The 26,006-nt window shown below is 48.6% G+C and overlaps 2 protein-coding genes across 2 annotated transcripts in view; one reads left to right on the top strand and one right to left on the bottom strand.

Annotated features, from left to right (window-relative positions):
* The first annotated feature begins 5,265 nt into the window (after positions 1-5,265).
* Positions 5,266-10,983, top strand: RPUSD3 (RNA pseudouridylate synthase domain containing 3). The gene is made up of 9 exons (XM_008068112.2): positions 5,266-5,391; positions 5,698-5,834; positions 6,957-7,001; positions 7,142-7,241; positions 8,495-8,602; positions 8,682-8,766; positions 8,980-9,103; positions 9,544-9,683; positions 10,522-10,983. The coding sequence occupies exons 1-9, from the start codon at positions 5,288-5,290 to the stop codon at positions 10,729-10,731; spliced, it is 1,053 nt and encodes a 350-aa protein (XP_008066303.1). The 5' UTR covers positions 5,266-5,287; the 3' UTR covers positions 10,732-10,983.
* Positions 10,984-15,494: 4,511 nt separating this feature from the next.
* The window catches only part of TTLL3 (tubulin tyrosine ligase like 3), a 29,639-nt gene continuing 19,127 nt past the window's right edge, over positions 15,495-26,006 (bottom strand). Inside the window, exons 10-13 of the mRNA XM_021717577.1 lie at positions 22,513-22,756; positions 21,063-21,498; positions 16,928-17,072; positions 15,495-15,995 (exon numbers count right to left, since the gene is read on the bottom strand). Of these exons, the coding sequence (XP_021573252.1) occupies positions 15,751-15,995; positions 16,928-17,072; positions 21,063-21,498; positions 22,513-22,756 (1,070 nt within the window). The 3' untranslated portion in view covers positions 15,495-15,750. The remainder of the gene's footprint in view (positions 15,996-16,927; positions 17,073-21,062; positions 21,499-22,512; positions 22,757-26,006) is intronic.

The raw sequence follows: 26,006 nt of genomic DNA, 5'->3' as shown, positions 1-26,006 counted from the left end.
TCCAGTCTGGGCGACAGAGTGAGACTCCAACTCAAAAAAAAAAAAAAAATTGGCCTGGGCCCAGTGATGTGTTACTATGGGTCCTAGCTACTCAGGAGGCTGAAGTGGGAGGATTCCTTCAGCCTAGGAGTCTGAGGTCAGCCTAGGAAATAGTGAGACCCCTTTCTGATTTTACAACTAAAGTCTGCTGAATTTGAGACATGAGTAGACCATGTAAATATAATAAGTGACAATTTCCAAATTTGCCTATCGGAAGAGCTTCAATTGGGAGGGTGGGATTAAGTCACTCTTCTAATTTCTCAGTGTCACATTTTATAATAACCTTTTCAGTGGTTGGATGGAAAAGTACTCATCATGCTGTAAGGCATTTCTCCACCAGTGCCCATCCTAGCTTGCCAGACAGCTTACCTATCGTGTTCAGGACTTTCACCCTCAGAATTTCAAGTCAGCTGGTAGGTGGCCCCAGAGTTCTAACTTCTCATCAGTGTGATCTGGCATTTTTCAGCATCAGACAATGAAAGGCTGAGTTTGTAGTTCATTGTGCTTTATTTAGTCTGTAACTCAAAGATTCAAAAATTATATTGTTTCAGAATCCTTCCTATAAAGGCTATTTGGATTTAGTAAATACTAAGACAAAGGTCTGAGTTACCAAAGCTAGTCCAGGGAGGTATTGCTGGCAGCTGACCTGCACCCTGCAGCCATGTGTGGGAGAAGCTGCCAAGGCTAGCTGAAGAGCACTTTCTATTCTGGGCTTTCCTGCCCTGGCAGTTATGGCTAGAGGCTGGCCCAGCCAGGCTGAATCCATGGGGTGGGCCTTTGGCATGTAGGCGTGATGTTCACAGTAGCACTCAAGCTATTCCCAGCCCACCCTTGCTAAAGCTGTGGCTTACCTGCTCCTACTGTGAAAGTATTAATAGCTGATTTGGAGTGGGGGTGGTGGAAGCTTGCTGTTTGGCCCAAGTTCCCCTCCTCCGGAGAGCCAGAGTTTCACAAGTAAATCTTGAGCAATTGCCCACAGTCTCTTGGCATTAAGCCCTCTGGGCCCAGGTAAAATTGGGTTCTTCCAGGAGCTCAGAGGTTAACAAAGGCAAAGTAGCTGTGGGCAATGAACGGGAAAGGGCAGCCTTTGATGAGGCTGGGTGGCTGGGGAGGGAAAATCCCCAAGAGCAAGGGTGCAAGCCTCAGAAAGGCCAGGGGCCAGTCCAAGTGGGGGAATGGCCAGTCCTGGGGCCAACCACTGCTGGTAGAGAAGGCTGCTGTAGTTAAGGCAGGCTGTGTCCTAGCCCATTGGCCTTAGTCTGCCATCTTTGCTCACAGTGGTACTCCTGAACGCACTGAAGACCTTTCAGAAGGATTCTAAAATCCTGTGAGGCCCATGACAAAGCACAGTCACATGCTCATGACTGATCCCAAAACAAGATAAAACTTCTTTCATTTTTGCCACATTTCTCAACAGTCCTGTCCATATTTGTGTACATTTAAAAAAATGAATTATTTAACTATTAGATTTTTTTTTAATTAAGTTTATTGAGGTATAATTTATATACAATAAAGTTTATCCTTTTAAGGTATATGGCTCCACAAGTTTTGGCAAATGTATGCAGTTGTGTAGCCACCATTTCTAGCAAGCCAGAAGCTCCCACATGCCCCTTTGTAGTCCCTCCCCCACCCCCCAGCCCAACCCTCTGGCAACCACTGGTTTCTGCCAATAGACTTTGCCTTTTCTAAAACATCATGTAAATGAACCAGACTGTCTTTTTAAAATGTTTATTTCTATTTCTGTAAATTAACAAAATTTATTTTTAAAACTTTACTGAGTCATACAGTATTTTACATCTGGCTTAGATTTTTTTTTTTTGAGTTGGAGTCTCACCGGTCACCCAGACTGGAGTGCAGCGGCCACTCCCCGCCCCCGCAGCCTCGATCTACTGGGCTCCGGTGATCCTTCCACCTCAGCCTTCCAAGTAGCTGGAACTACAGGCGCGCACTACCACACCGGCTAATTTTTTTGATTTTTTGTAGAGATGAGGTCTCACCAAGTTGCTCAAGCGGGTCTCGAACCCACGGGCTCAGGCAATTCACTCACCTCAGCCTCCCAAGGCGCAGGATTACAGGCTGAGCCACCAAGCCTGGCTCTGGCTTAGATTTTTAAACTGTGTGTGTGTGTGTGTGTGTGTGTGTGTGTGTGTGTGTGTGTGTGTGTGTGAAGAAATATATCAATGAGGTAAAACAGTGAAGCAATTCCAAAGGGCAAAAATAATTATTCATCTAACCGATTCTGACTCCTCCCAAGTAACAACCATGTTGTTTTTATGTGTCCTTTAGAAACACAGAAGTATATAAATATGACAAATAAATATGCATACATGACATATATGTGCATATTCTAATCACACTGTCCTTCACTTTGTTTTTAAAAAATGTTTTTAGAATTTTTTGATCTTTTTAAGTTTTATTTTTATTTTCATATGTATTTATTTTTTGTTGAGATGGGGTATCACTACGTTGCCTAGGCTGGTCTTGAACTACTGGGCTCAAGCAATCCTCCCATCTCAACCTTCCAAAGTGCTGGAATTCCAGGCATGATCCACAGCGCCTTGCCTATTTTATCTTTATTATTTTATTTTTATTTATTTATTTGGAGTTGAAGTCTCACTCTGTCACCCAGGCTGGAGTGCGGTGGCATGGTCATGACCACCGCAGCCTCGACCTGCAGGGCTCAGGCAATCCTTCCTCCTTAGTCTTCCAAGTAGCTGGAACGACAGATGCACATCACCACACCCAAGTTGCCCAGACTGTTCTTGAACCTGTGGGCTCAGGCAATCCTCTCACCTCGGCCTCCCAAAGTACTGGGATTATAGGCATGAGCCACTGCACCGGCCTTATTTTTATTTTTTATTTCAATAGATTTAGGGTGTACAAATAGTCTTTGTTTGCATTATAGCTTTTTTTTTTTTTTTTTTTTTGAGTCAGGTGTCTCACTCTATCTCCCAGACTGGAGTGTAGTGACATGATCATAGCTCAAGGCAGATTCAACCTCCAGGATTCAGGCAACTCTTCCACCTCAGCCTTCCACAAATAGCTGGAACTGCAGGCACATGTCACCACACCTGGTTCATTTTTTACTTTTTTGTAGAGATGAGATCTTCTTATGTTGTCTTGGCTGGTCTTCTTGGACTGAAGTCATCCTCCTGCCTCAGCCTCCTCCTACTCTTTAAGAGCTCATATGAATCAATCTCCAGAATACACTAAATCAAAAAAGGAAAGTGAACGGGGCGTGGTGGCTCATGCCTGTAATCTCAGCACTTTGGGAGACAGAGTCGAGAGGACTGCCTGAGCCTAGGGGGTCGGGACCAGCCTGGGCAACTCGATGATACCTCGTCTCTGCAATAAATAAAAAAATTAGACAGGTGTGGTGGGAAGCTGAGGCGAAAGGATCACCTGAGCCCAGCAGGTCGAGGCTGCGATGGCCGTGAGTGTGCTATTGCACTCCAGTCTGAGCGACAGAGACTCCAACTCAAAACAAAAACAAAAATAAACAAAAATCCTACCCATTCTTTAATTGTGACTCCACAGTACAGATATGCTACAACTGATTTAGCCACGCCTCTGGTGGATTTAGGTTTATTGACAGTCCTTTGCTAATACAAACAGCAAATTTAAAGCTATAGTGCTCTCAGCAAATAAATAAAACACAGAAATTGCGAGTTTTATATCATTGTAAGTGTAGGATAGAACCCATTTTTGTTATTTGTGTTATTTTTCACTTAATATCTTGTTCCTCCTTTTTGCTTTTTACCTCTGCCCTTCCTACTCCCATCAGACACTTTTTCCTCCTGTTGAATTTCTGTTCATTCTTCACCACATCCATCACACCCATGTGGGGAAGCCTTCCCAGATTTTTGTCTCTGCTCCTTGCTCTTCTCTCCTCAGCACGTCCGTAGCATTTTGCAAGGTAGTTTCTGATGCTGCTCTCTGGCAATTCGGTGAACTTGTAGGTATGGCTTGAGTCCTGTTATCTGTGCCAACAACACAGAGATACCAGGGTCTGGCACAGAGTTGGCATTTAAAAAATGTTGCAGGAACCAGGCTCGGTGGCTCAGCCTGTAATCCCGTGCCTTGGGAGGCTGAGGTGAGCGGATTGATTGAGCCTGCGGGTTCGAGACCAGTCTGGGCAACTTGGTGAGACCTCATCTCTACAATAAATCAAAAACTAGCCAGGCGTGGTAGCGCGCCTGTAGTTCCAGCTACTCGGAAGGCTGAGGCGAAAGGATCGCCGGAGCCCCGCAGGTCAAGGCTGCGGTGGCCGGGAGCGGCCGCTGCACTCCAGTCTGGGCGACGGAGTGAGACTCCGACTCAAAAAAAAGAAAATGAAGAAAAAGGCGTGGTAGCACGCGTCTGTAGCCCCGACTACTTGGAAGGGCTGAGGCGGATGGATCGCCGGAGCCTAGCTGGGGTGGCCCTGAGTGTGGGTGCTACCGCACTCCAGCCTGGGAGACGGAATTAGACTCCAACTTGATAGATAGATAGATAGATAGATAGATAGATAGATAGATAGATAGATAAAATTTTGAAAAATGTTGAACGGAGCCGAGAGAGGTGGTGCACGCCTGAAGTCCCAGCTATTCAGGAGGCGGGAGGAAGGTTTAAGCCCAGGAGTTCCAGGTTGCGGTGAGCTGTGATCGTGCCACGCCACTCCAACCTAGGGGAGGGTGAGACTCCGACTTAAAAAAAAATATAAAATAAAGAGTTAAGTATTAGATGTATTTCTCCTGTAGAGCTCACCACGGGGTAATTTCTGCCACGCAGTTTTGAGATTTGTTCTGTTTTTGCTTTGCAAATAAAGCTACAGTGAACCTCCTTCCGTCTTTCTCCTTTTGGATTACGCACCACTCTGTTTCTCGAAGCAGGTTTACTGGTCCAAAGGATGTGGATTTCTTTCCAATTTAGCTTACAAAATTGTGCACACTGGTGGGTTTTTTGAAGTTAGGAGGCCCCTAGGATTGGAATGGTCATCCGAAAAGCTCGACGCTTGGTCCCGGTTTCGTCCTAAGGCTAGAACTCTGGCCGGAGTAAACGCCTTTGGTCCCATGCCTCAGTTTCCCAGAAAGCACAGGCGCCGTCGCGCGCACTTCCTTGCAGAGCGGAGGCAAAGCTCCGCCTCCTCTCGGGTCTGAGTCCCGGCATGCTCATCATTCCGATTGACAGTCAGTTCCACCAATCAGCGCGCGAGGGAGAGCGAGGAGGCTCTCCTTTGGACACGGGCGCACGGTGCTCGTTCGAGAAGATGCGTGGCTGCGGTTCTTGGGGCCGGGTCTGGTGTGGTTGGAGGCCGGGGCTGGGGGCTCCAGCAGCAGCGCCCAAGGACACAGGCTTTGGCACCGAGGCCCGGTGATTAAGGACCCCCTTCTTCATGAGGGAAGGAGGCTGGGGCGGGGGGGGGACGCGCGGAATCTGGACCAGGCAGACACAGGTTCTTATCCCAGCTCGGCTGTGCTACCCTCAGAGAGTCCCTGGGACTCGCTGACCCTCAGTTCCCTCCGCTGTGGGGTCAGTCGTACCCGAATTTCGAGAAGCTCAGCCCAGACGTTCTGCGGCATTTGTAGGAGGCCGCAGCCTTGGGAAGGGGCGTGCGGGGCAGGAATGGGCGGCACTCGGGAAATGAATGATTCCTGTTGCATTTCTCGCCTCTTCCAGGCACCAGCCGCGACCTAGAGGACCCCGCAGATGCTCGGGGCCCCTCGGGGACCAGCCCTTCCCGGGGCTACCGCCCAAGGACCTCAGTCCGGAGACGTTGCTTGGTGTGCTGAGGACAGCCGTGGTGGACCGGAAAGGTGACGGGTGGGAGGGAGAGCAGCGCGGAGACCCGGGAAGGGTGTTTGCTGCTGGAGTGTCGGCAGGGCTCCCCAAAAGCCTCGGGATCAGATCCTGGCTCGCCCCCCTCCCCCCTCCGGCCACTAGCAGCATGGTGATATGGGCTTGCACTGGGGAGAGGGTGCAGAAAGCCTTGCGCAGAGTAGGGGCTCAGGAATGGGGGAGGGGGGATTGCCGTAATAAGATGTCACTGTTTATTGGTGGACAGAACAGAGGCTTTGGAGTCAGATGTATCCAGGTTCTGTGATAAGCTTGCTGTGTGGCTTTAGGAAAATAATTTCTCTGAGCCTCAGTCTCCATTTGGCGTTTTTCTTCATTTTCTCAACTTTTTGTTGCTGTTGTTTTTGAGTTGAGGTCTCACTCTGTCGCCCAGGCTGGAGTCCAGTGGCACCTGATGTTCTTTCCTCTAACTGCCGTCAAGTAGAGAGGGTACAGAGATGAAATATTTCTGCAGTTTCACAACTCGTGAGCTTGTTTGTTGGGAACTTAATTATTTAAGAGCTAAGGTATGTAAAATTCCTAAAATTCAAAAATTAGACCGGCATAGTCATGTGCCACCTGTAGTCCCAGCTACTCAGGAGGCTGAGGAGGGAGGATTGCTTGATCCCAGGAGGTCCAGGTTGCAGTGAGCCATTGTGTTCTAACCTGAGCGACAGAGTGAGACCCTGTTTCCAAAAACAAACAAACAAACAAACAAAACACGAAAATAAATATAAATGAATTGTTGATCAGTGCCATGAATAAATGAAAACAAGGTGTTACAATGGTGAGGAACTGTAGGAGGAGACGATATAGATTGGGGATTCCTCTCTGTGGTGTGACATTTCTGCCAGGATGATATGAAGGAGCCAGGCCTGTGAAATATTGGGACAAAAGAAAGAGGAAGTGCAAAGGCCCTGAGGTAGCAGTGAGTTTGGCATATGTGAGGAAAGAAGTTGTTCAGAGTAGTTGGTGACTCATGTCCGGGAGTCGTGGGGCCATGTGCTAAGAGGAATGAGAAAGTGCTTTGTAAACTCTAAGTGCTGCATCATGGTTTCCCATTGCTTTTGCTGTTGCTGATGTTCGTGTGATACATGTTTCAGGACCTCTTGTGACACTGAACAAGCCACAGGGTCTGCCAGTGACAGGTATGGGCAGGGGGTGTGGGAAGGGAATGCAGTGGAAGGGGGTTGATAACTCTGAGGGAGGGAATAGTGAAGAGAAGGGGAGAGTGAAATGAAACTTAGGGCTCTGGGTGCCACTTGTCATTTTCCTTCTCATTTTCCAGGAAAACCTGGAGAGCTGACATTGTTCTCGGTGCTGCCAGAGCTGAGCCAGTCCCTGGGGCTTGGGGAGCAGGAGCTCCAAGTTGTCCAAGCACCTGGGAGGTAAGTGGTGGGGGTGATGGGGAGGTTGGAGGACAGGCTTCCATCTGCTTGGGAGTAAGCTGAGACACTTTCCACGGAAGGTTTGAGATCATAGAGGTAGGGTCCAAGTACTATGAGGAGGAGGAAGCCAATGGATGTGGGCTCAAATCCTCAAGTACAAACTGTGTGTTCTTAGGCAAAGCACGACACCTTACTGAGCCTGTTCCTTTAATATTAAGATACAGAAGCTGGGCATGGTGGCTCACTCCTGTAATTCTAGCACTTTGGAAGACAGAGGTGAGAGGATTGCCTGAGCCCAGGGGTTCGAGACCAGCCTGGGCAACTTGGCGAGACCTCGTCTCTTCAATAAATAAATAAAAATTAGCCAGGCAAGTTGGTGTGTGCCTGTAGCTCCAGCTTCTTGGAAGGCTGAGGCAGGAGGATCGCCTGAGCCCAGCAGATCGAGGCTGCGGTGGCTGTGAGCATGCCCTTGCACTCTAGCCTGGGTGACAGAGTGTGACTTCGACTCAAAAAGAAAAAGAGAGAGAAAATAATCTCTGTGCTCACGTGCAATCACTTGTCCAGGCCCATACTCCTGGCACGCACTGCTAGTGAATCTATGATATTCTTTCCTCTAACTGCCATAAAGTAGAGATGGTACTAGAGATGAAATATTTCTGCAGTTCTACAAGCTCATGAGCTTATTTGTTGTAAATTTAATTATTTAAGAGCTAAGATATGTAAAATTCCTAATAGAGTGTCTGTCACATGGTAGATGCTCAGCAATTGGTGGTATGTGTTATGACATTTGGCTCTGAGCTCCCTGGGCCCAGGGCAAAATGAGAAACACATTAAACTCCATAGTCCTGTTATCAGACAAGGGGAAGCCTTACTTGACTTGTTTCTCAGGAGGTGGTCTGGGCCTTAGTCCTGGTGTTACTGTTTGGCTTTAAGCAAGTCAATGTTCCTTCCTAGGAGTCTCCTTTTTGGCGAATGAGCCCAAAGGACTTTTTCTGAATCGGGGTCTCACTCTATCACCCAGGCTGGGGTACAGTGGCATGATCACAGTTCATCACCGTCTTGACCCCCCATGCCTGGCTAGCTTTTTTATTTTGTAGAGATGAGATCTTGCTATGTTGCCCAGGCTGGTCTAGAACTCCTGGGCCCAAGCAGTCCTCTGGCCTCAGCCTCCCAAAGTGCTGAGATTACAGATGTGAGCTACCACACCTGGCCCCAAAGGACTTTAACTTGTGTGATTTGTCCCCTTCCTTCAGGGAGACCTCCGGGCTTGTACTCCTATCCAGTTGTCCACAAACAGCAAGTCGCCTCCAGAAGTTCTTCATCCACTCACGGAGAGCCCAGAGGCCCACAGCCACCTACTGGTGAGAGGCTCTAGGAGGTTCCGCAGGGTGGCGGGGAGGTCCCAACAAGCCACTCTGTGACCTCCTGCCTCTTTCTCAGTGCTGTCACTGATGGAATTCCAGCTACCTCTGAGGGGAAGATCCAGACAGCTCTGAAACTGGAACACATTGATGGGACTAATCTTGTGAGTCGGGGCCTCGACAGGGAATAGAAGGGGTTCTTCCAGATGTATCACCTCTGGAGAGGAGTCGGGGCATGGGCTTAGGGTGGCTCTCCTGTCCCCTAAGACAGACCCGTGGCCAGTGCCCATACTGTGGCCCTGTCCTGAGTCTGTTGGGTGCAGGGAGGATCTGAGTATAGCTCCCAGGCCTGTGTTTACTCTTGGCTGGCACCACAGGTAGTTCCAGTGAAGACCCCGTCCCGAAAGGGCATCCTGGAAGGTGTCAAGAAGACCCTCAGCCACTTCCGTGTGGTGGCCACAGGCTCTGGCTGTGCCCTGGTCCAGCTACAGCCACTGACAGGTGGGCCTGGAACCCCAGCCAGCCTTTAGGAAGGGAGGTAAGGCGGGAGGAGGAAGGTCTTGGTACCCAGCAACAGCCTGGGAAGCACTTGATGGACACCACAGGTGTGTGTGACCAGCCCAGCTGCAGGGGGGCAGCTCCAGGCCATACCCCACCAGTTGGGAACCCAGCACAAAGGAGTGATCCTTATTCCAGTTGTCTCACCAGTTGATTCAGGGTTGCATCTAATGAGCAAACTCATAGCCAAGTGCATTGACAACTGTGATTGTCCTGGCCTGGTCATGTGCCCCTCTCTGGAGGCAGGGGCCAAAGTTTTGACCTCGCTGAAACCACCTGATCAGAGAATGGGTGTAGTGTTTCCCCAAAGGAAAGGGAGAGGGACGACACCAGGAGGGACAGAAAGAATAGCCACCCACCATGCTGCGTCTCCTGTTGCCCAGTGTTCCCCAGCCAACTCCAGGTACACATGATGCTCCAGCTCTGTCCTGTGCTTGGGGACCACACATACTCTGCTGGCATAGGCACCATCCTGGGCCAGCGCTTTCTGCTGCCAACTGAGAATACCAAGCCCCAGAGACAGGTACTCAAGCCCACCTGCCTGCTGCCTTCTGGGGCTGAGGAGTGAGGGTGGGTAGCATCTCCAGACCTTAGCAGTGCAGTTGGAATGGGAAGGTGGCCCTCTTGACTTCCAATGCTGTCTGTATCCACGTTTTGATGTGTGGTCTCGGATAAGTGGCATCCCCTCTCTTCGGCCTCATGCTGCTCAATAAGAGATTTGAAGTGGCTGGTTTCTAAAAGCCCCTCTGAGCCATTGAGTCTGTTTGGTACAAGGGGTAAAAGAGGTTGTGTGTGTGTATTAGGGTACCTCTGTCTTCTCTGAATAACCCCAAAGCACCAGAGTCAATCCAGTAACTTTTCCCTCGTGATTATGTTCAAATAATGGGAGGGGCAGGAGTGAGCTTTGCTCCAGGCAGTCACTCAGGGACCCAGGCTGTTGAAATCCAGCAGATGAGGGGAGACAGTGTACGTTTATGTGGATGTGATTTTTATGGGCCAGATCTGGAAGTGGCGTGCTCCCACCCACATGCTATTGGCTAGAGCTCAGTCACATGACCTCACCAAACTGCAAGAGGGGCTAGGAAACATAACTTAGCTGTGTGCTCAGGAGGAAACTGATTTGGTCAACCCCTAGCCAGTCTCCGCCTCTGTGAGTGCCTGTGCGAATGTGCATGTGTGTAGAGAGGAGTGATTAACAGTTGCATGGGGTATGGTCTCATCTGAAAAGAAAGAGCAAGGAAATGATCAGCAGCTGCAGACCAGGGAGGGCAGGAGGCAGTGCTCTCCTGGCTCCTGTGTCCCTGGACTCAGCTGGTTGGCACTTATGTGGCTGAGTGCACAACATGCCTCTCCTGCTTCAGGTCCTGGATGAAGCCCTTCTCAGACGCCTCCACCTGACCCCCGCCCAGGCTGCCCAGCTGCCCCTGCACCTCCACCTGCATCGTCTCCTCCTACCAGGCACCAGGCCCAGGGACGCCCCCATTGAGCTCCTAGCACCTCTGCCTCCTTATTTCTCCAGGACCCTACAGTGCCTGAGGCTCCGCCAACAAGAATCCTCCCTCTGTTCCTGACCCCCATTGGAAAACCGGGAGGTGGTGCTGGGCCAGGCCCTGGGGAATGATGGCAGTGCTCAGCATGCAGTCTGGCCATGGTTAGGTCCTGTGCTGTGCAGTCAGACCTCATCAAGTCATGGCTAGGCCACTTGCTTGCTGTGTGGCACTGGGCAAGTGACTTTATCTCTGGACTTAAGAGAATAAAAGTTCCTACCTCACGGTATGGTTTTGAGGATTTGCTAAAACAGTAAATGTTTATCATGGACTGTGCTTTCTGCTGAGTTAAATATGGCCTCTCACTGGATGAAACAATGTGGTACATATACACAGTGGAATGTTACACAGCCATAAGGAAGGACAAAATTATGAACTTCACAACAACTTGGGTGGACTTAGAATCTATAATACTGAGTGATCTATCACGGATACAAAGAACTGAGTTCCACATGTTTTCACTGATAAGTAGACCTTGAACAATTAACAATACTATTCAAAAGGGATTGGCAGTAGTTGGAAATTGCCTGAGGGGAGGGCACACCTAATCAACAAGGGTACCTGCATAATGAACATTTGTATACCTAACCCTGAATTGTACCCCACATCTTCAAAATAAAAATTAAAAAAACCCCACCAAAACAAAAGAAATTTTAAGAAGCCAAGACAGAAAAAAAAAATATGGCCTCTTTTTATTTGGCAGTTTCTGTCCCAATCCTGACTTGGGGAGATGTTAGATTTTTTTTTTTTTGAGTTGGAGTCTCACTCTGTCGCCCAGACTGGAGTGCAGTGGCTGCTCCTGGCCACCGCAGCCTCGACCTGCTGGGCTCCGGCAATCCTTCCCCCTCAGCCTTCCAAGTAGCCGGAATTACAGGTGCACGCTACTACACTCGGCTCCTTATTTATTATTGTAGAGACGAGGTCTCACCAAGTTGCCCAGACTGGTTTCGAACCCACGGGCTCAGGCAATCCACTCACCTCAGCCTCCCAAGGCGTGGGATTACAGGCTGAACCACCGAGCCCGGCAGGTTTTTTTTTTTAATTGTGGTAAAATATATATAATAGAAAATGTACCATCTTCACCATTTTAAGTGTACAGTTCTGTGGTGTCAGGTACACTCACATTGTACAACCAGAACCACTGTCCATCTCCAGAACTCTTCATTCTGTAAAACTAAAGCTTTGTATCAGTTAAATACCCGTTAGTCACCATGAAATTGACTATTCCAGGAACCTTGTCTAAGTGGAGATATTAGATCTTTTGCTTTACAAAATTGTGAAATATATCAAACATTAATGGAGTGCCTAGGCCAGGCGTGGTAGCTCATGCCTGAGTCCAGTGGTTCAAGACCAGCCCAGCCAGATGTGGTGGCTTGTGCCTGTAATCCCAGCAATTTGGGAGGTGGAGGCGAGAGGATTACCTGAGCCCAGGGGTTTGAGACCAGCCTGGGCAACTTGGCAAGACTTAATCTACAATGAAAAAAAAAATTAGCCGGGCATGGTGGTGCACGCCTGTAGTTCCAGCTACTTGGAAGGCTGAGGTGGAAAGATGACCTGAGCCTAGCAGGTCAAGGCTGCGGTGGCCCAACAGAGTGCCACCTGGGTGACAGAGTGAGACTCCGACTTAACAAAAACAAAAACATCTCTGTGATTTGAAGAATACAGTCATCTCTTGGTATCCACAGGGGAATGGTTCCAGAACCCTCCCGCTTGGATTCTAAAATCTGTGGATGTTCAGTCCACTGATACAAAATGGTATAGTATTTGCACATAGCTCACATACATCCTCCCCACATACTTTAAATCATTTCTAGATTACTTATAATACCTAATATGATATACATGTCTTATAAATAGTTGCTATATTGTTTGTAATTGTTGTTTTATTTATTAATATTTTTCATCTGTGGTGGTTTGAATCTGCAGGTGTGCAACCTGTGGATAAAGGAGGACCACTGTCATTATAAACTGACACATATATAACCCCACTTGGGCAAAAAATAGAGGCACCCTCTCCTGTTTTGTGCAGCAAAAATTCTCAACCCTGGCACCAAATCAGAACCCCCTCTGCCCCCTCCCTCCCCCCAGGAAGCTCAAATCCCCATCATTCTGCACCCTAAAGATTCTGGTTAAATTGGCTTGAGGTGGAGACCCTGTCATCAGTCTTTTTGCAAGTGCCTGAAGGAGTTCTGTTCGGTCTAGGTTGGAAACCATTGCCGGGACTTGGGGAGAATTCTATCTGAATTCTACCACATACACGTTTCCCTATACAACATACCTCATTTTGACTGTTTTTGAAGTTTCTGTAAATGGAACCATGCTTGTATATATTATTCTGTGACCTGCTCTTGTTGTATGGTGTGTGGTTTGAATTCTAGAGTTTGACTAGACCAGTTTATCCATTCTAATGTTAATGGACAGTAAGGTCATTTGGCTGTTACCAAAATGCTCCTGTGAGCCTGCTTGTGTTTCCCGGTTCAGTGTACAAGAACTTCGTGATTGGAGTTATGTACATTTATCTTCATCTGGACTGGGATATTAGTTTTCCTAGGTCTGCCATGACAAATTACCACAACCTGAGTGGCTTAAGACAGGAATAGATTCTCAAGGTTCTGGAGGCCAAAAATCCCAGCACTACTTCCTTCTGAAGGCCCTAAGGCAGAATCCTTTCTAGATTCTCTGATGGCTCCAAGCGTCCCTTGGCTTGTGGCTGCATCACACCAATCTCTGCCTCCATTGTGTGGCCCTCTCCTGTCTTTTTTTTTTTTGAGTTGGAGTCTCACTCTTTGCCCAGGCTGGAGTGCAGTGACACACTCACGGCCACCCCAGCATCGACCTGCTGGGCTCCAGTGATCCTTCCACCTCAGCCTTCCAAGTAGTTGGAACTACAGGCGCATGCTACCATGGCCGGCAAATTTTTTTTTTTTTTTGAGTTGGAGTCTAACTCTATTGTCCAGACTGGAGTGCAGTGGCCGCTCCCGGCCACCGCAGCCTCGACCTGCTGGGCTCCGGTGATCCTCCCGCCTCAGCCTTCCAAGTAGCCAGAACTACAGGTATGCGCTACCACGCCCAGCTAGTTTGTGATTTATTGTAGAGACGAGATCTCGCCAAGTTGCCTGGGCGGGTTGCGAAAAATTTTTGAATTATTGTAGAGACAAGGTCTTGCCAAGTTGCCCAGGCTGGTCTCGAACCCATGGATGGGCTCAGGCAATCCTCTCACCTCAACCTCCCAAAGTGTTGGGATTATAGGTGTGAGCCACCACGCCTGGCCTTTTCTTTTTTTGGGGGGGTCAGACTCTTATTCTGTACCCCAGGATGTAGTGCAGTGGTACGCTCACGGCCACCACAGCCTTGACCTGCTGGGCTCAGGTAATGCTTCTGCGTTGGCCTTTCAAGTAACTGGAACTACAGGTGCACGCCACCACACCCAGCTAATTTTTTGATTTATTGTAGAGATGAGGTCTCGCCAAGTTGTTCAGGCTGGTCTTGAACCCATGGGCTCAGGCAATCCTCTCACCTTGGCCTCCCAAAGTGCTAGGACTATAAGCGTCAGCCACCATGCCCAGCCTTTTTTTTTTTTTTTGAGAAAGAGTCTCGCTCTGTCAGCCAGACTGAAATGTAGTGATGCAAACAAAGCCCACTATAACCTCAAATTCCTGGGCACAAGTGATCCCTGAGCCTCAGCCTCCCAAGTACCTAGGGCGACAGATGTACACTACCTTGCCCAACTAATTAAGAACAATTTTTTTGTAGAGGCAGGGTCTTGCTACGTTGCCCAGAATAGTCTCAAACTCTTAGCCTTAAGTGATCCTTTCACCTTGGCCTCCCAAAGTGCTGGGATTACAGGTGTGAGCCACTGTACCCAGCCTTCTTCTGACTCCTACAAGAACACTTGTCACTGAATTTAGAGAACACCCAGATAATCAGGGTGATCTCATTTAAAGATCTTTAATTACATCTGCAAAGACTCTTTTCCTACATAAGGTCACATTCACAAGTTCCAGGTGGGCATATCTTTTGGGGAGGCCACCACTGAACCCACTACAACTAGGAAATGCCACATTTTTTTCACACAGGTGTGGCTCATTGGATATTTCATTTTTAGGTGACCTTGGCCTTTTGCTGAGGAAGGGACAGACCTGCTCCCTTTGAAGAAGGGCTGGGGTTTAGACAAGGTTGAGCCTTTCCCCTGTCTCATGGCATAAATGTTCCTATGCCCATAAAATGTCATTCTTCTTCCAGCCCAGCTAGTCCTCTGGAGTTGAGGGGGAATCCCAGAAGTCAGCAGTTCTGGCAGTATGTCCCTGCCTTCTCACTGCCATGTGATCTTGGGAAAGCCACATCTCCTCATCTGTCAAGTGAAGACTTATCCTCCCTACCCGCAGCCCAGGCCCGGATATGCTGGGAAGTCCCCGGACAGGAAGCCCTGTGCCTGTCACTAGGCGGGAGTTCTGGGCCTTGCTGCATGAAGGAACTGCTGACGGTTTCTGTTCTTTGCTGTGGACCTCAGGGCAGAAGGCCTTGCTCCACCCATTCTTCACTTCAACAGCAGTGGAGCCAAGCCCAGAATGCTTCATTGCTTCTTTTTATTTGGCGCTGGACCCGGGACGGGGTGGCAGGGATCGAAGCAGGGCCTTCCGTAGCCTCATATCCCCGACTCCCCCCCAGCCTCTGGAAGGCATCAAGAGGAGGCCGGGGTTCCAGGAGGCTCAGCCTCTTCAGGGGTCATGCCTCAGCCTTGGGTTTGTTGCAGAGTCTGGCCTTAAACTTGCCTTTGGCCTTGACCTTTCTGTGGATGCTAGGAAGAATTCCGACCTCAGAGGGCAGAGGCAGCAAGGCATTTCCAGGTGGGGACCTCGGAAGCGCGGGAGAGCAACAGCCTCAGCATGAAAGGAGGGAAAAGGGGAGAGATGACCAGGAATCTGCTTAGGAAGGGGGTTCTGAGGGAGACAAGCCCTTCCCTTGGGGTGCCAGCCAGCCTGGGAGCCACCCTCTGCCTGTGCCCTCCAGCCCTGACCCCAGTGCCCACCAGGGTATGAGGGGTCACAGTTCAAGGCCCACCTTTCTTGGCTCCGGGATGCTGGGTGCCACCTGGAGATCAAGGTTAGGTGGGAAAGAAATGAAAACCTTGGCCATAGGTAGAGTCATCAAGGCCTTGCCTGTGGTCGACAGGGCCTTAGAGCCCACCAGCTTGCTGTGCTGCAGTCTGAGGACCCGCCCCTGGGGTCGGAGCACGTGGGGAGAAGGCAGCCGGGCTTTGGTGTGGTGGCTGGGGAAGTGGTAAGGGGCTGTGGGAGTAAGGGAAGCTGTGAGGGGCTGGGGAGGCCCCAAGGCTGACCAGCTGCCCCACAAGGTGTGTGCGGAGGGCGGGATGAGGGCAGTCGGAGCCCTCCCCACTCCTCCTCCACAGGCAATGGGAAGAACACGGGGTTTGGGGTTAAGCAGACCAGGGTCTGCATCCCAGCTCTGCCCTTTCTGAGCTGTGCAACCTCAGGCAACTTAAACTTCCTGATACCTCGGCTGGAAAATGGGGATAATGGCACCTACCTCACTAGTTGTAAGGACTAAGGGAGCTGGGTAGGTAGCAGCACAGCAGAAACCGTTAAGTACTGTACAAATAGTCCTTTCCCCCAGGGGCGACTCTGCTTAGAGGCAAAGGCAGAGTACTGCAGTCGGAAAATCTTGGGCTCTGGAGAGGAATCAACCTGGGATCGAGTCCCAGCATCTATGAAATAAGTCTAACTGCCTTTCAGACTGGTCACTTTGAAGGGGACAATATTCATTTGGCTGTGTATTTTAAAAGAAAACTTTGTGAGTTGTGGCTTTTACTTGCTATCACTGGCTCTTTGGTGGGGTGGTTGGGAGGGGCCCACAGAGCAGGAAGAAATTGCCTTGGGACGCTGGGGTATTTTGGGGGAATGGTCGCACCCAGGGCCTGAGGGTTCTCTGGACTCAGTGGCAATGTGTTCAAGGGGTAGGGTTGCCTGTTCCCATTAGCAAAGGACATGGTGAAAACACAGCCCATCCTGGTGCTGGGGGGGGTCCCACTTCCGGAGATTGTGGCAGACCAGAGCTGTGGCACTTTTCGCCTTGCCTTTCTTCCCCTTTCCGGGCGCTGAAGTGGTGTCAGTGGGATCTGGCTTCTCACTGTGCCCCAGGCTCCGGGCCCCAGCACATTTCTTAGAAGCTGACCTGTAGGCAGCGGTCCCTGAGTCTTTGCCTTCCCCAGAGCCTTGCTGGGTCAGCAGATGAGGGAGTGCTGGGCGGACACCCAACCGCTGATGACACATCGTCATGGGCTTCTTGATTGTGGAGCCCTCCACCAGGAGCCGGATACCCACATACTGGGGCACCTCCACAGCAGGCTGTAGGCAAGAAGAGATAGGCCCACTCAGACAGTGGTGCTGGAATCCTTGGCCTAGCAGGACAAGGATAGAGATGGGTGGAATCACTTTCTGAGGCATCTGATCAAGAGATGTTTCTGATGAGAAACGGGAAGTCTGCCTCTGCCCCCGAACAGATCTGGCCCTAGGGGTGTGAATCAATACCTAGAGAGTCACAGAGCCCCAGGGATTGGTAACCCAGAGAAGCCAGGAAACCCTAGCCATGCCCCATCAGCACCCCATCACCCTCCTGCCCTCCCAGGTTGCCCAGCCCCTGCTGGAATGTATGTGGCTCCCCCTCATGGGCCACCGCTGGTGGACAGCTTCCTAAGTGAAGTCAATCAGATTTACTGCACCAGGAATTTGAGTTATGATGCCCTGACAGGCAAGAGGCTAGGAGCCTCCCTAGAGCCTCGTGTGACTCCAAACCGTTAGGGAACAGAAACTGAGAACCTTAAAGAAAGTCCAGGGAGGGAATGAAGTAGCCAACATGAAGAGCAAAGGCAGAGAGAAGGGTCCAGGAGCAGAGGTCCCTTATAGCTTTCAGATTCTACCAAGTTGTACTTCCTGCAGTTAGGCTCCAGGAGAACCCCCTGCTCCTGGCTAACAACCTGGAGCTAGTCTGCAGTGTCTTCTGTGTCATTAAAGGCCCCTGCTTAGAACCTATCTAAACATCAGACTTACTGGCAGCTTGTTAAAAATAAAGCTATCATGGCCGGGCGCGGTGGCTCATGCCTATAATCCCAGCACTTTGGGAGGCTGAAGTGAGCGAATTGCCTGAGCCCACGGGTTGGAGACCAGCCTGGCCAACTTGGCAAGACCCCAACTCTACAATAAATCAAAAAATTAGCCAGATGTGGTGGCACGTGCCTGTAGTTGCAGCTACTTGGAAGGCTGAGGTGGAAGGATCACTGAAGCCCAGCGGGTCGAGGCTGTGATAGCTGTGAGCGTGCCACTGCACTCCAGCCTGGGCAATGGAGTGAGACTCCAACTCAAAAAAATAAAATAAAATAAAATAAAGCTATCAGAGCTCCTGAGTAGCCCCAGATGATGAGGGAAAACTCATCTTTATAGAAGAATCTCAGCTAACAAATGTAGAACAAACAAAAAGAATTAGACATTTGGCTGGGTGTGGTGACTTACACCTGTAATCCCAACACTTCAGGAGGCCAAGGTGAGAGGATTGCCTGAGCCCAGTAGTTCGACACCAGCCTGGGGAACATGGCGAGACCCTGTCGCTACAATAATTCAGAAAATTGGCTGGGCATGGTGGCGTATGCCTGTAGTTCCAGCTACATGGAAGGATCTCCTGAGCCCAGCAGCTCGAGGCTGCAGTGGCTGTGAGTGTGCCACTGCACTCCAGCCTGGGGGATAGAGTGAGACTCCGACTCAAAAAAAAAAAAAAACACAAAGAATTAGACATTTACCATTTTGCAACTCTAATAAAAAGGCAAGAATCAAGACTGAAAATCAAAAGTTAGATGAAAAGGATGACAGGAAAATGTATAATTTACCCACAGCCAAAGCATCACCTACAAAGTAATTACTAATTGCAGAGGAGAGGATGTAGCTTACAACGGAGGGATCTGGTAGCCACCACCTTAACTCATGGCCAAGCTTAGCAGCAATAACCATGAGACACTCTGACAGTACGTGCCTTGTGTTGCCCCACGAGGTACCCAGCATCACCTCTGAAGAGCTCTCGCCAAAAATGCTTAACCTGAACCTCAAACTAACCTAACTTCTAGTTTACAGGACATTCGGATACAAGACCAAGTTAAATAACATCACAAGGAAACAATCAGATATATCCAGAATGTGGGACAGCTCTACAAAACAACTAGCCTGGTCCCTTCAAAAGATAAAAACTGTGGAGAAAAAAGGCACTAAGGCTGGCCTAGATTAAAGAATGAAAGAAACAACAACAAAAAACAATGCAAAGTGTAACCTTGAATACAGGCTGACCTAAAAAAACAAAAACAAGAACAAGTCAGCAATAAAAGACATTTGGGAGACATTTGAAAAATGCAGATGCATGGTCCCCAGGCCAGATATTTTGGGTAATCTCTGCGGGTGGGGCTTCCTGACATCCATACCTTTAGAGAGCTTTCTAGGTGATTCTGGCCTGTGAACCAGCATTTGGGAACTACTGCCCTACAGTGGTATCTTTTCCCTGATTTGGTCATATTTTCCCACTCCTGTATTTCTTCATATACATTTTTTGAAATGAAAAGGCCAGCCGGGCTCGGTGGCTCAGCCTGTAATCCCGTGCTTTGGGAGGCTGAGGTGAGTGGATTACCTGAGCCCGCGGGTTCAAGACCCACCTGGGCAACTTGGCAAGACCTCATCTCTACAATAAATCAAAAAATTAGCCGGACGTGGTAGCGCACGCCTGTAGTTCCACCTACTTGGAAGGCTGAGGTAGAAAGATCGCTGGAGCACAGCAGGTTGAGGCTGTGGTGGCTGGGAGCGGCCACTGTACTCCAGTCTGGGTGACAGAGTGAGACTCCAACTCAAAAAAAAAAAAAAAAAAAAAAATGAAAAGGCCAATATATTAATTTAAGATATGATCAGTAACTAATAAAGATGAGGACACTCAGGTCATGTGATCAACACATGCTCCCCTGTAGTCAGACCTTGTGAGAAGCTGAATCCTAATCAGAAGGCACTTAATTGCTGGGCATGGTGGCTCACACCTGTAATCTCAGCACTTGGGAGGCAGAGCAAGAGGATTGCCTGATCCCAGGGGTTCGAGACCAGTCTGGGCAATTTGGTGAGTTCTCGTCTCTACAATAAAACAAAAAGTTAGCTGGGCATGGTGGTGCATGCCTGTAGTTCCAGCCTCTTGGAAGGCTGAGGCTGAAGGATCACCTGAGCCCAGCAAGTCAAGGCTGCGGTGGCCGTGAGCGTGCCACTGTACTCCAGCCTGGATGAGAGTGAGACTCCTACTCAAAAAAAAAACAAAAAAAAAAGGTACTTAATTAAACTGCAAAAGAAGTTACTTCCAGAGCTCAAAAACCCTTGAGATTGGTTTTCTGACTGATTTTTTAAAATTCTATTTATAAGTAGTTCTCTTTCTGAAACAAGATGAGTAAATAACAGGAGCTACCACTAATTGCTTCTTACTATCTATCTAGGCACTTTACAGGTTGTGCCATTTATCATGAAACTCTTAACAACTTTATTAGGTAATAACAATAGCTTAAACTTCTGTAGTATTTACTGTGTGCCAGGTACTAGTCAAAAGTACTTATATCATCAGCTCATTTAATTCTCACAACCTTATGAATGAGGGACTATTTTTATTCTTACAGATGAGGAAACTGAGACTACCCAAGTTAGGAACAGTCATGCTGCTCATAGATACTGAACAGGGATCTGAACCCAAGGAGGTTCCAGCATTTTAACAGTATGCTATATGTCTCTCTAAAAATACTATCTACAGGTCGGGCTTGGTGGCTCAGTCTATAATCCCAGCACTTTGGAAGGCTGAGGTGAGTGGATTGCCTGAGCCACAGGTTCAAGACCCACCCGGGCAACTTGGCGAGACCTCGTCTCTACAATAAATCAAAAATTATCTGGGTGTGATAGTGTGCGCCTGTAGTTCTGGCTACTTGGAAGGCTGAGGCGGAAGGATCACCGGAGCCCAGCAGATCGAGGCTGCAGTGGCCAGGAGTGTGCCACTGTACTCCAGTCTGGGCGACAGAGTGAGACTCCAACTCAAAAAAAAAAATACTAGCTACATATATTAACTCACTTAATTCTCCCAAACTTCATGAGTAAGATGGCACTATTATCCCCAATGTACAGATGAGAAAACCAAAGTAAAAGAAGGTGAAGTCACCTTGGCAGAACCAAGACTTGAATCTGAGTCTTGAAGTGGGTCTGACTACAGAGCCCTTTGTGCACTACAGAGCTGCCTGGGAGAGGGGGAAGACTCCCTGGGGTCTTGCCTTGGCCCAACCACCTTACCTGCTTATAAATGAGCTCAAAGGCTCCTGTGTCACAGTTGCGGTCCAGCCGCCAGTCGATGACCACACGGAGGGTGTCAGCTTGCACACCAGCGCAGAGCCGGGCAGTGACGGCTGTGGAGGGTGCCATGGTGGGGCTGGCGTTGATCTCAATTAGCCAGGGCTGGAAGTCCTCACCAAATACAAAGTCAGCACCATAGAGCTCAAAGCTGGCCTTCCGATACTGCACAGTGTCCTGGGAGGTCTGAAGCGCATGGATCACGGCAGCCTTCATGCCAGGCACGATGACAGTGGACCAAGCATTTGGGGCCCCCATCTCCTGCAAGTGGGTCTGGAACCTCCGGCTGGACCACATGTTGTCTGAAGGCAGAAGCGGATGCCGATGGCACGAATTCTCTAGGTGCTTCTGGATGGAGTTGTTGCACAGATGCACCGAGCTGGGGCAGAGAGCAGAAAGCTGAGGTCTGGGCCCTTGTGCCCCCCAACCCAATTTCAGGGAGGACAGGCAAATCCTGCAACCAGCCCTGAGCCACCCTGGATTGTTCAACCTGAGGATGGGAGGAGAAAAAGGACAAAGGCCTGGGTCCCCCCATATTCTTCTAGGGTCAGAACCAGTATTATCTCTCAGGATCGTTCCAAGGACACTAACCACAGGGGTACAGTATTAAGTGCTTTGTGCATAGTTAATCCTTCTGGTTTTTGGAAATAGGTGGATGAGACTATGGCACTGTAGTCGCCAAGGTGTGTTCAAGTCCCATCTTCAGCACTGACTGGTTGTGAGATCTTAGGCAAGTCATCTAACCTGCATGCTCCTCACATCTGTAAGATGGAGTAACAATGCGCACTTCATTGTGTTTTTATGAAGAATGAGTGAAAAAATATACACAAGGTGCTTAGCACCTATCACATATGAAGCACTCAATAATGTCATGTGTAAGTGTGATTTTCACATTACTGCCTCCATTCTTCAGATGTGGAAACTGAGGCTTAAATAGGTTTCACTTGACCAAAGTCACATAGCTTGCTCTCACCCTTCAAGTTAATACCACATCCTGCCTTTCTCCTAATATCTTCTGGCCTTCCTTCACCCTGCACTACATTTTCTTTCCTTTTGTTTTTCCCCAAAATGTGTATCACCTTTTAGCCTATTAGATAATGTTACTTGTCAATTGTTTGTTTCTCCCTGTAGAATGTGAGCTTTTGAGAGCTGGTATCTCGTTTTGTTCACCACTGTATCCCAAGTGTCCAGAACAGTGAATGGCTCAGGGTACACACTCAGTAAGTATCTGCCAGGTGGAAGGATGGCTGGATAGATGAGGGCCTGCCTGCCTGGACCGCCTGTGCTTGGGGCCCAACGTTGCTGCATGAGTCCATTGCACTGAAATTGCCAGTTTGCTCACCAGCTCCCCAGCTAGCCTGGGAGCTTATGGAAGGTGAGCAGTGGGGCTCACTTGTCCAGGTTCTTCAGGGAAAAGGGCTGTGTGGAGAAGCGGATGTAGCTGTCACGGTAGAACCACACGGTAAGTGGATTCCAGTCGGTCACCAGGAACCACTGTCTCAGGTCAAACTTGGTACCAAAGATGAGGAGGGGCCGCTCAATATACTTCTGTACCACCCATTTGCCATCCTTCATCATCAGGGGGTTGCCATCCACCAGTTTCAGCATCTCTTCCAGGTGGTCCATGCACATGATGCCTAAGGGGGAAGGGCACAGTCAGGGACCAAGAGGTCAGACTTAGACCGGGAAAAGGGCCAGGGGACCATGGGCAGCTCATCAGGAGCTCTCATTCCCACAGAACTGACAGGGTCAAGTGGTTAAGGCCACCTCCCTCAGTCAGAACCCTGTTCCCTTTGGGAAACCTGGGAATATACTAAGCGTTTAAAATTGTTTCTATTTAACCAGTTTTGATTGAAAAGGAATATACGTACAGATAAAAATTTAAGTACGGGCTTTTTAAAAAAGCATATGCATATATTATTTTCCCCAATAATTAAAAGAATATAGGCCAGGTATGGTGGCTCATGCCTGTAATCCCAGCTCTTTGGGAGGCCGAGGCAGGAGAATCACTGGAGCCCAGGAGTTTGAGACCAGCCAGGGCAACATAACAAGACCTTATTGCTGCAAAAAATTTTAAAATATATTAGCTGGATATAGTGGTGTATGTGTCTATAGTCCCAGCTACTGAGGAGGCTGAGGTGGAAGGATCATTTGAGCTCAGGAGGTCAAGGCTGCAGTAAGCAGGGATCATGCCAGTGTACTCCATCCTGGGTGACAGAGTGAGACCTTGTCTCAAAAATAAAATAAAAATATTTAACAGAACATAAAACAACAACAAGAACAAAATTGGACAGTTGAAAAGGGTATACAAGGCTGGGTGCTGTAGATCAAGCCTGTAATCTCAGCACTTTGTGAGGCCGAGGTGAGAGGATTGCCTTAGCCCATGGGTTCAAGACCAGCCTGGACAACTTGGCAAGACCTCATCTCTACAATAAATCAAGAAAAATTAGTTGGGTGTGATGGTGCACGCCTGTGGTTTCAGCTACTTGGAAGGCTGAGGTGGAAGGACTGCCTGAGCCCAGCAGGTTGAGGCTCCAGTAGCCATGAGTGTGTCACTGCCTTCTAGCCTGGGCAACAGAGTGAGACTCCAACTCAAAAAAAAACAAAAACAAAACACATTAGGATTTGGAATAGTGCTTGGCACATGGTATGCATTCAGCAAATGTTAACTCATCATTATTATGAATTATCTATAGAATAAATTTTTAGGCTCCAAGGCATATGTATATTTCATTTTCTAGATGTTATACCAATTTGCAATCCCAGACAGAATGTATGAGACTATGTGTTTGCTCACACCCTACTTAACAATGTTGATTGATTGGTTACTTCTTTCTTTCTTTCTTTTTTGAGTAGGAGTCTCACTCTGTTGCTCACGCTGGAGTGCAGTGGCACGCTTATAGCCACTGCAGCCTTGACCTACTGGGCTCAGGAAATTCTTCCACTTCAGCCTTCCAAGTAGCTGGAACCACAGGCATGAGCCACCATGCCTGGCTGATTTTTTAATTTATTGTAGAGATGAGGTCTCGCCAAGTTGCCTAAGCTGGTCTTGAGCCCATGGGCTCAGGCAATACTCTCACCTTGGCCTCCCAAAGTGCTGGTTATAGGTGTGAGCCACTGTGTCCAGCCTCTTTTTTTTTTAAGTTGGAGTCTCATTCTGTTGGCCAGGCTGGAATGCAGTGGCACGCTCAAGGCCACCACAGCCTCAACCTACTGGGATCAGGTGATGCTCCTGTCTCAGTTGCCCAAGTAGCTGCTGGAACCACAGGTGTGCACCACCATGCTCAGCTAATTTTTTTGATTTACCATAGAGATGAGGTCTCACTAAGTTGCCCAGGCTGGTCTTGAACCCCTGGGTTCAGGCAATCCTCTTGCCTTGGCCTCTCAAACTGCTGGGATTATAGGCATGAGCCACCATGCTCAGCCCTGATTACTTATTTCTTTTAGCCATTATCTTAGGTAAAAAATGGTATCTTATTTTATCTCATTCTCAGGTTAAGTATCTTAACCTGATCTTATGCTTATAAGGCATCATTTTAATACTGGTAAATATCAGAATTATGTTACAAACAAAACATACACATCACAAATCAATCTCATTCCCTTCTTGTTTAGTACACCAAAGCAGCCTGCTCGCCTGCCAATGGCATGGAAAACCTTGTGCCTGGTTGCCAAACCAGATCTTTCTCGAATGGCCACATCAGTCGCCAAGATTCCCAAGGACATGATGTCTTGTGCAACAAAAGATTAAAAACTGAGCCAGGCTCGGTGGCTCAGCCTGTAATCCCGCGCCTTTGGAAGGCTGAGGTGAATGGATTGCCTGAGCCCGCGGGTTCAAGACCTGCCTGGGCAGCGAGACCTCATCTCTACAATAAAAAAAATAAAAAAAAATAAAAAATCAGCCAGGCGTGGTAGCACATGCCTGTAATTCCGGCTACTTGGAAGGCTGAGGCGGAAGGATCGCCGGAGCCCAGCGGGTCGAGACCGCACTCCAGTCTGGGTGACAGAGTGAGACTCCAACTAAAAAAAAAAAAAAAAAAAAAGATTAAAAACTGTTCATGCCCCTCTGATCTACAATTTTGTTTCTGGGAATTTACCCCAAGGAAATAAATTTAAAAGGCCACAAAGATATCTGCACAGGATGGTCATCATAGTGGTACTTATAACAGCAATCAATCAATCAATAAATAGGAAAAAACTGGAGGCCATCTAAACATCCATCAGAAAAAGATCAGAGAGCTCGGCTCGGTGGCTCAGCCTGTAATCCCGTGCCTTTGGGAGACTGAGGTGAGTGGACTGCCTGAGCCTGCGGGTTCGAGACCCGCCTGGGCAGTGAGGCCTCATCTCTACAATAAATCAAAAAAATTAGCCGGACGTGGTAGCGTGCCTGTAGTTCCAGCTACTCGGAAGGCTGAGGCGGAAGGATCGCCGGAGCCCAGCAGGTTGAGGCTGCGGTGGCCGGGAGCGGCCACTGCACTCCAGTCTGGGCGACGGAGTGAGACTCCAACTCAAAAAAAAAGAAAAGAAAAAGATCAGAAAGTCCATATGGTACATCAAAACAAGATTAGACTATGCAGCTATAAAACAGATTAAAGTAAGGGAGTGCAAAACTCAAAACACTAATCTATGGCATTATAGATCAGGAGGGGCATTATAGATCATCGTGGGGAGTTAGAGGTAGGAGGCAGTACAAGAAGAGACTCTAGGGTGCAGGTAATATTTTGTCTTCACTCTGGGTGCAGATTCCATGAGTGTGTGCACTTTATGACAATTTATTGAGTTGTATATTCACAATGCATATATCCTTTTCAATGAAATATATACTTCAATTAAATTTTTTTTTTTGAGTTGGAGTGTAATTCTGTCGCCCAGACTGGAGTGCAGTGG

Source organism: Carlito syrichta, unplaced genomic scaffold (genome assembly GCF_000164805.1).
Source record: "Carlito syrichta isolate Samal-C Ts95f unplaced genomic scaffold, Tarsius_syrichta-2.0.1 Scaffold309865, whole genome shotgun sequence".
NCBI lineage: Eukaryota > Metazoa > Chordata > Mammalia > Primates > Tarsiidae > Carlito > Carlito syrichta.
This window is presented reverse-complemented; position numbering and strand designations above follow the sequence as displayed.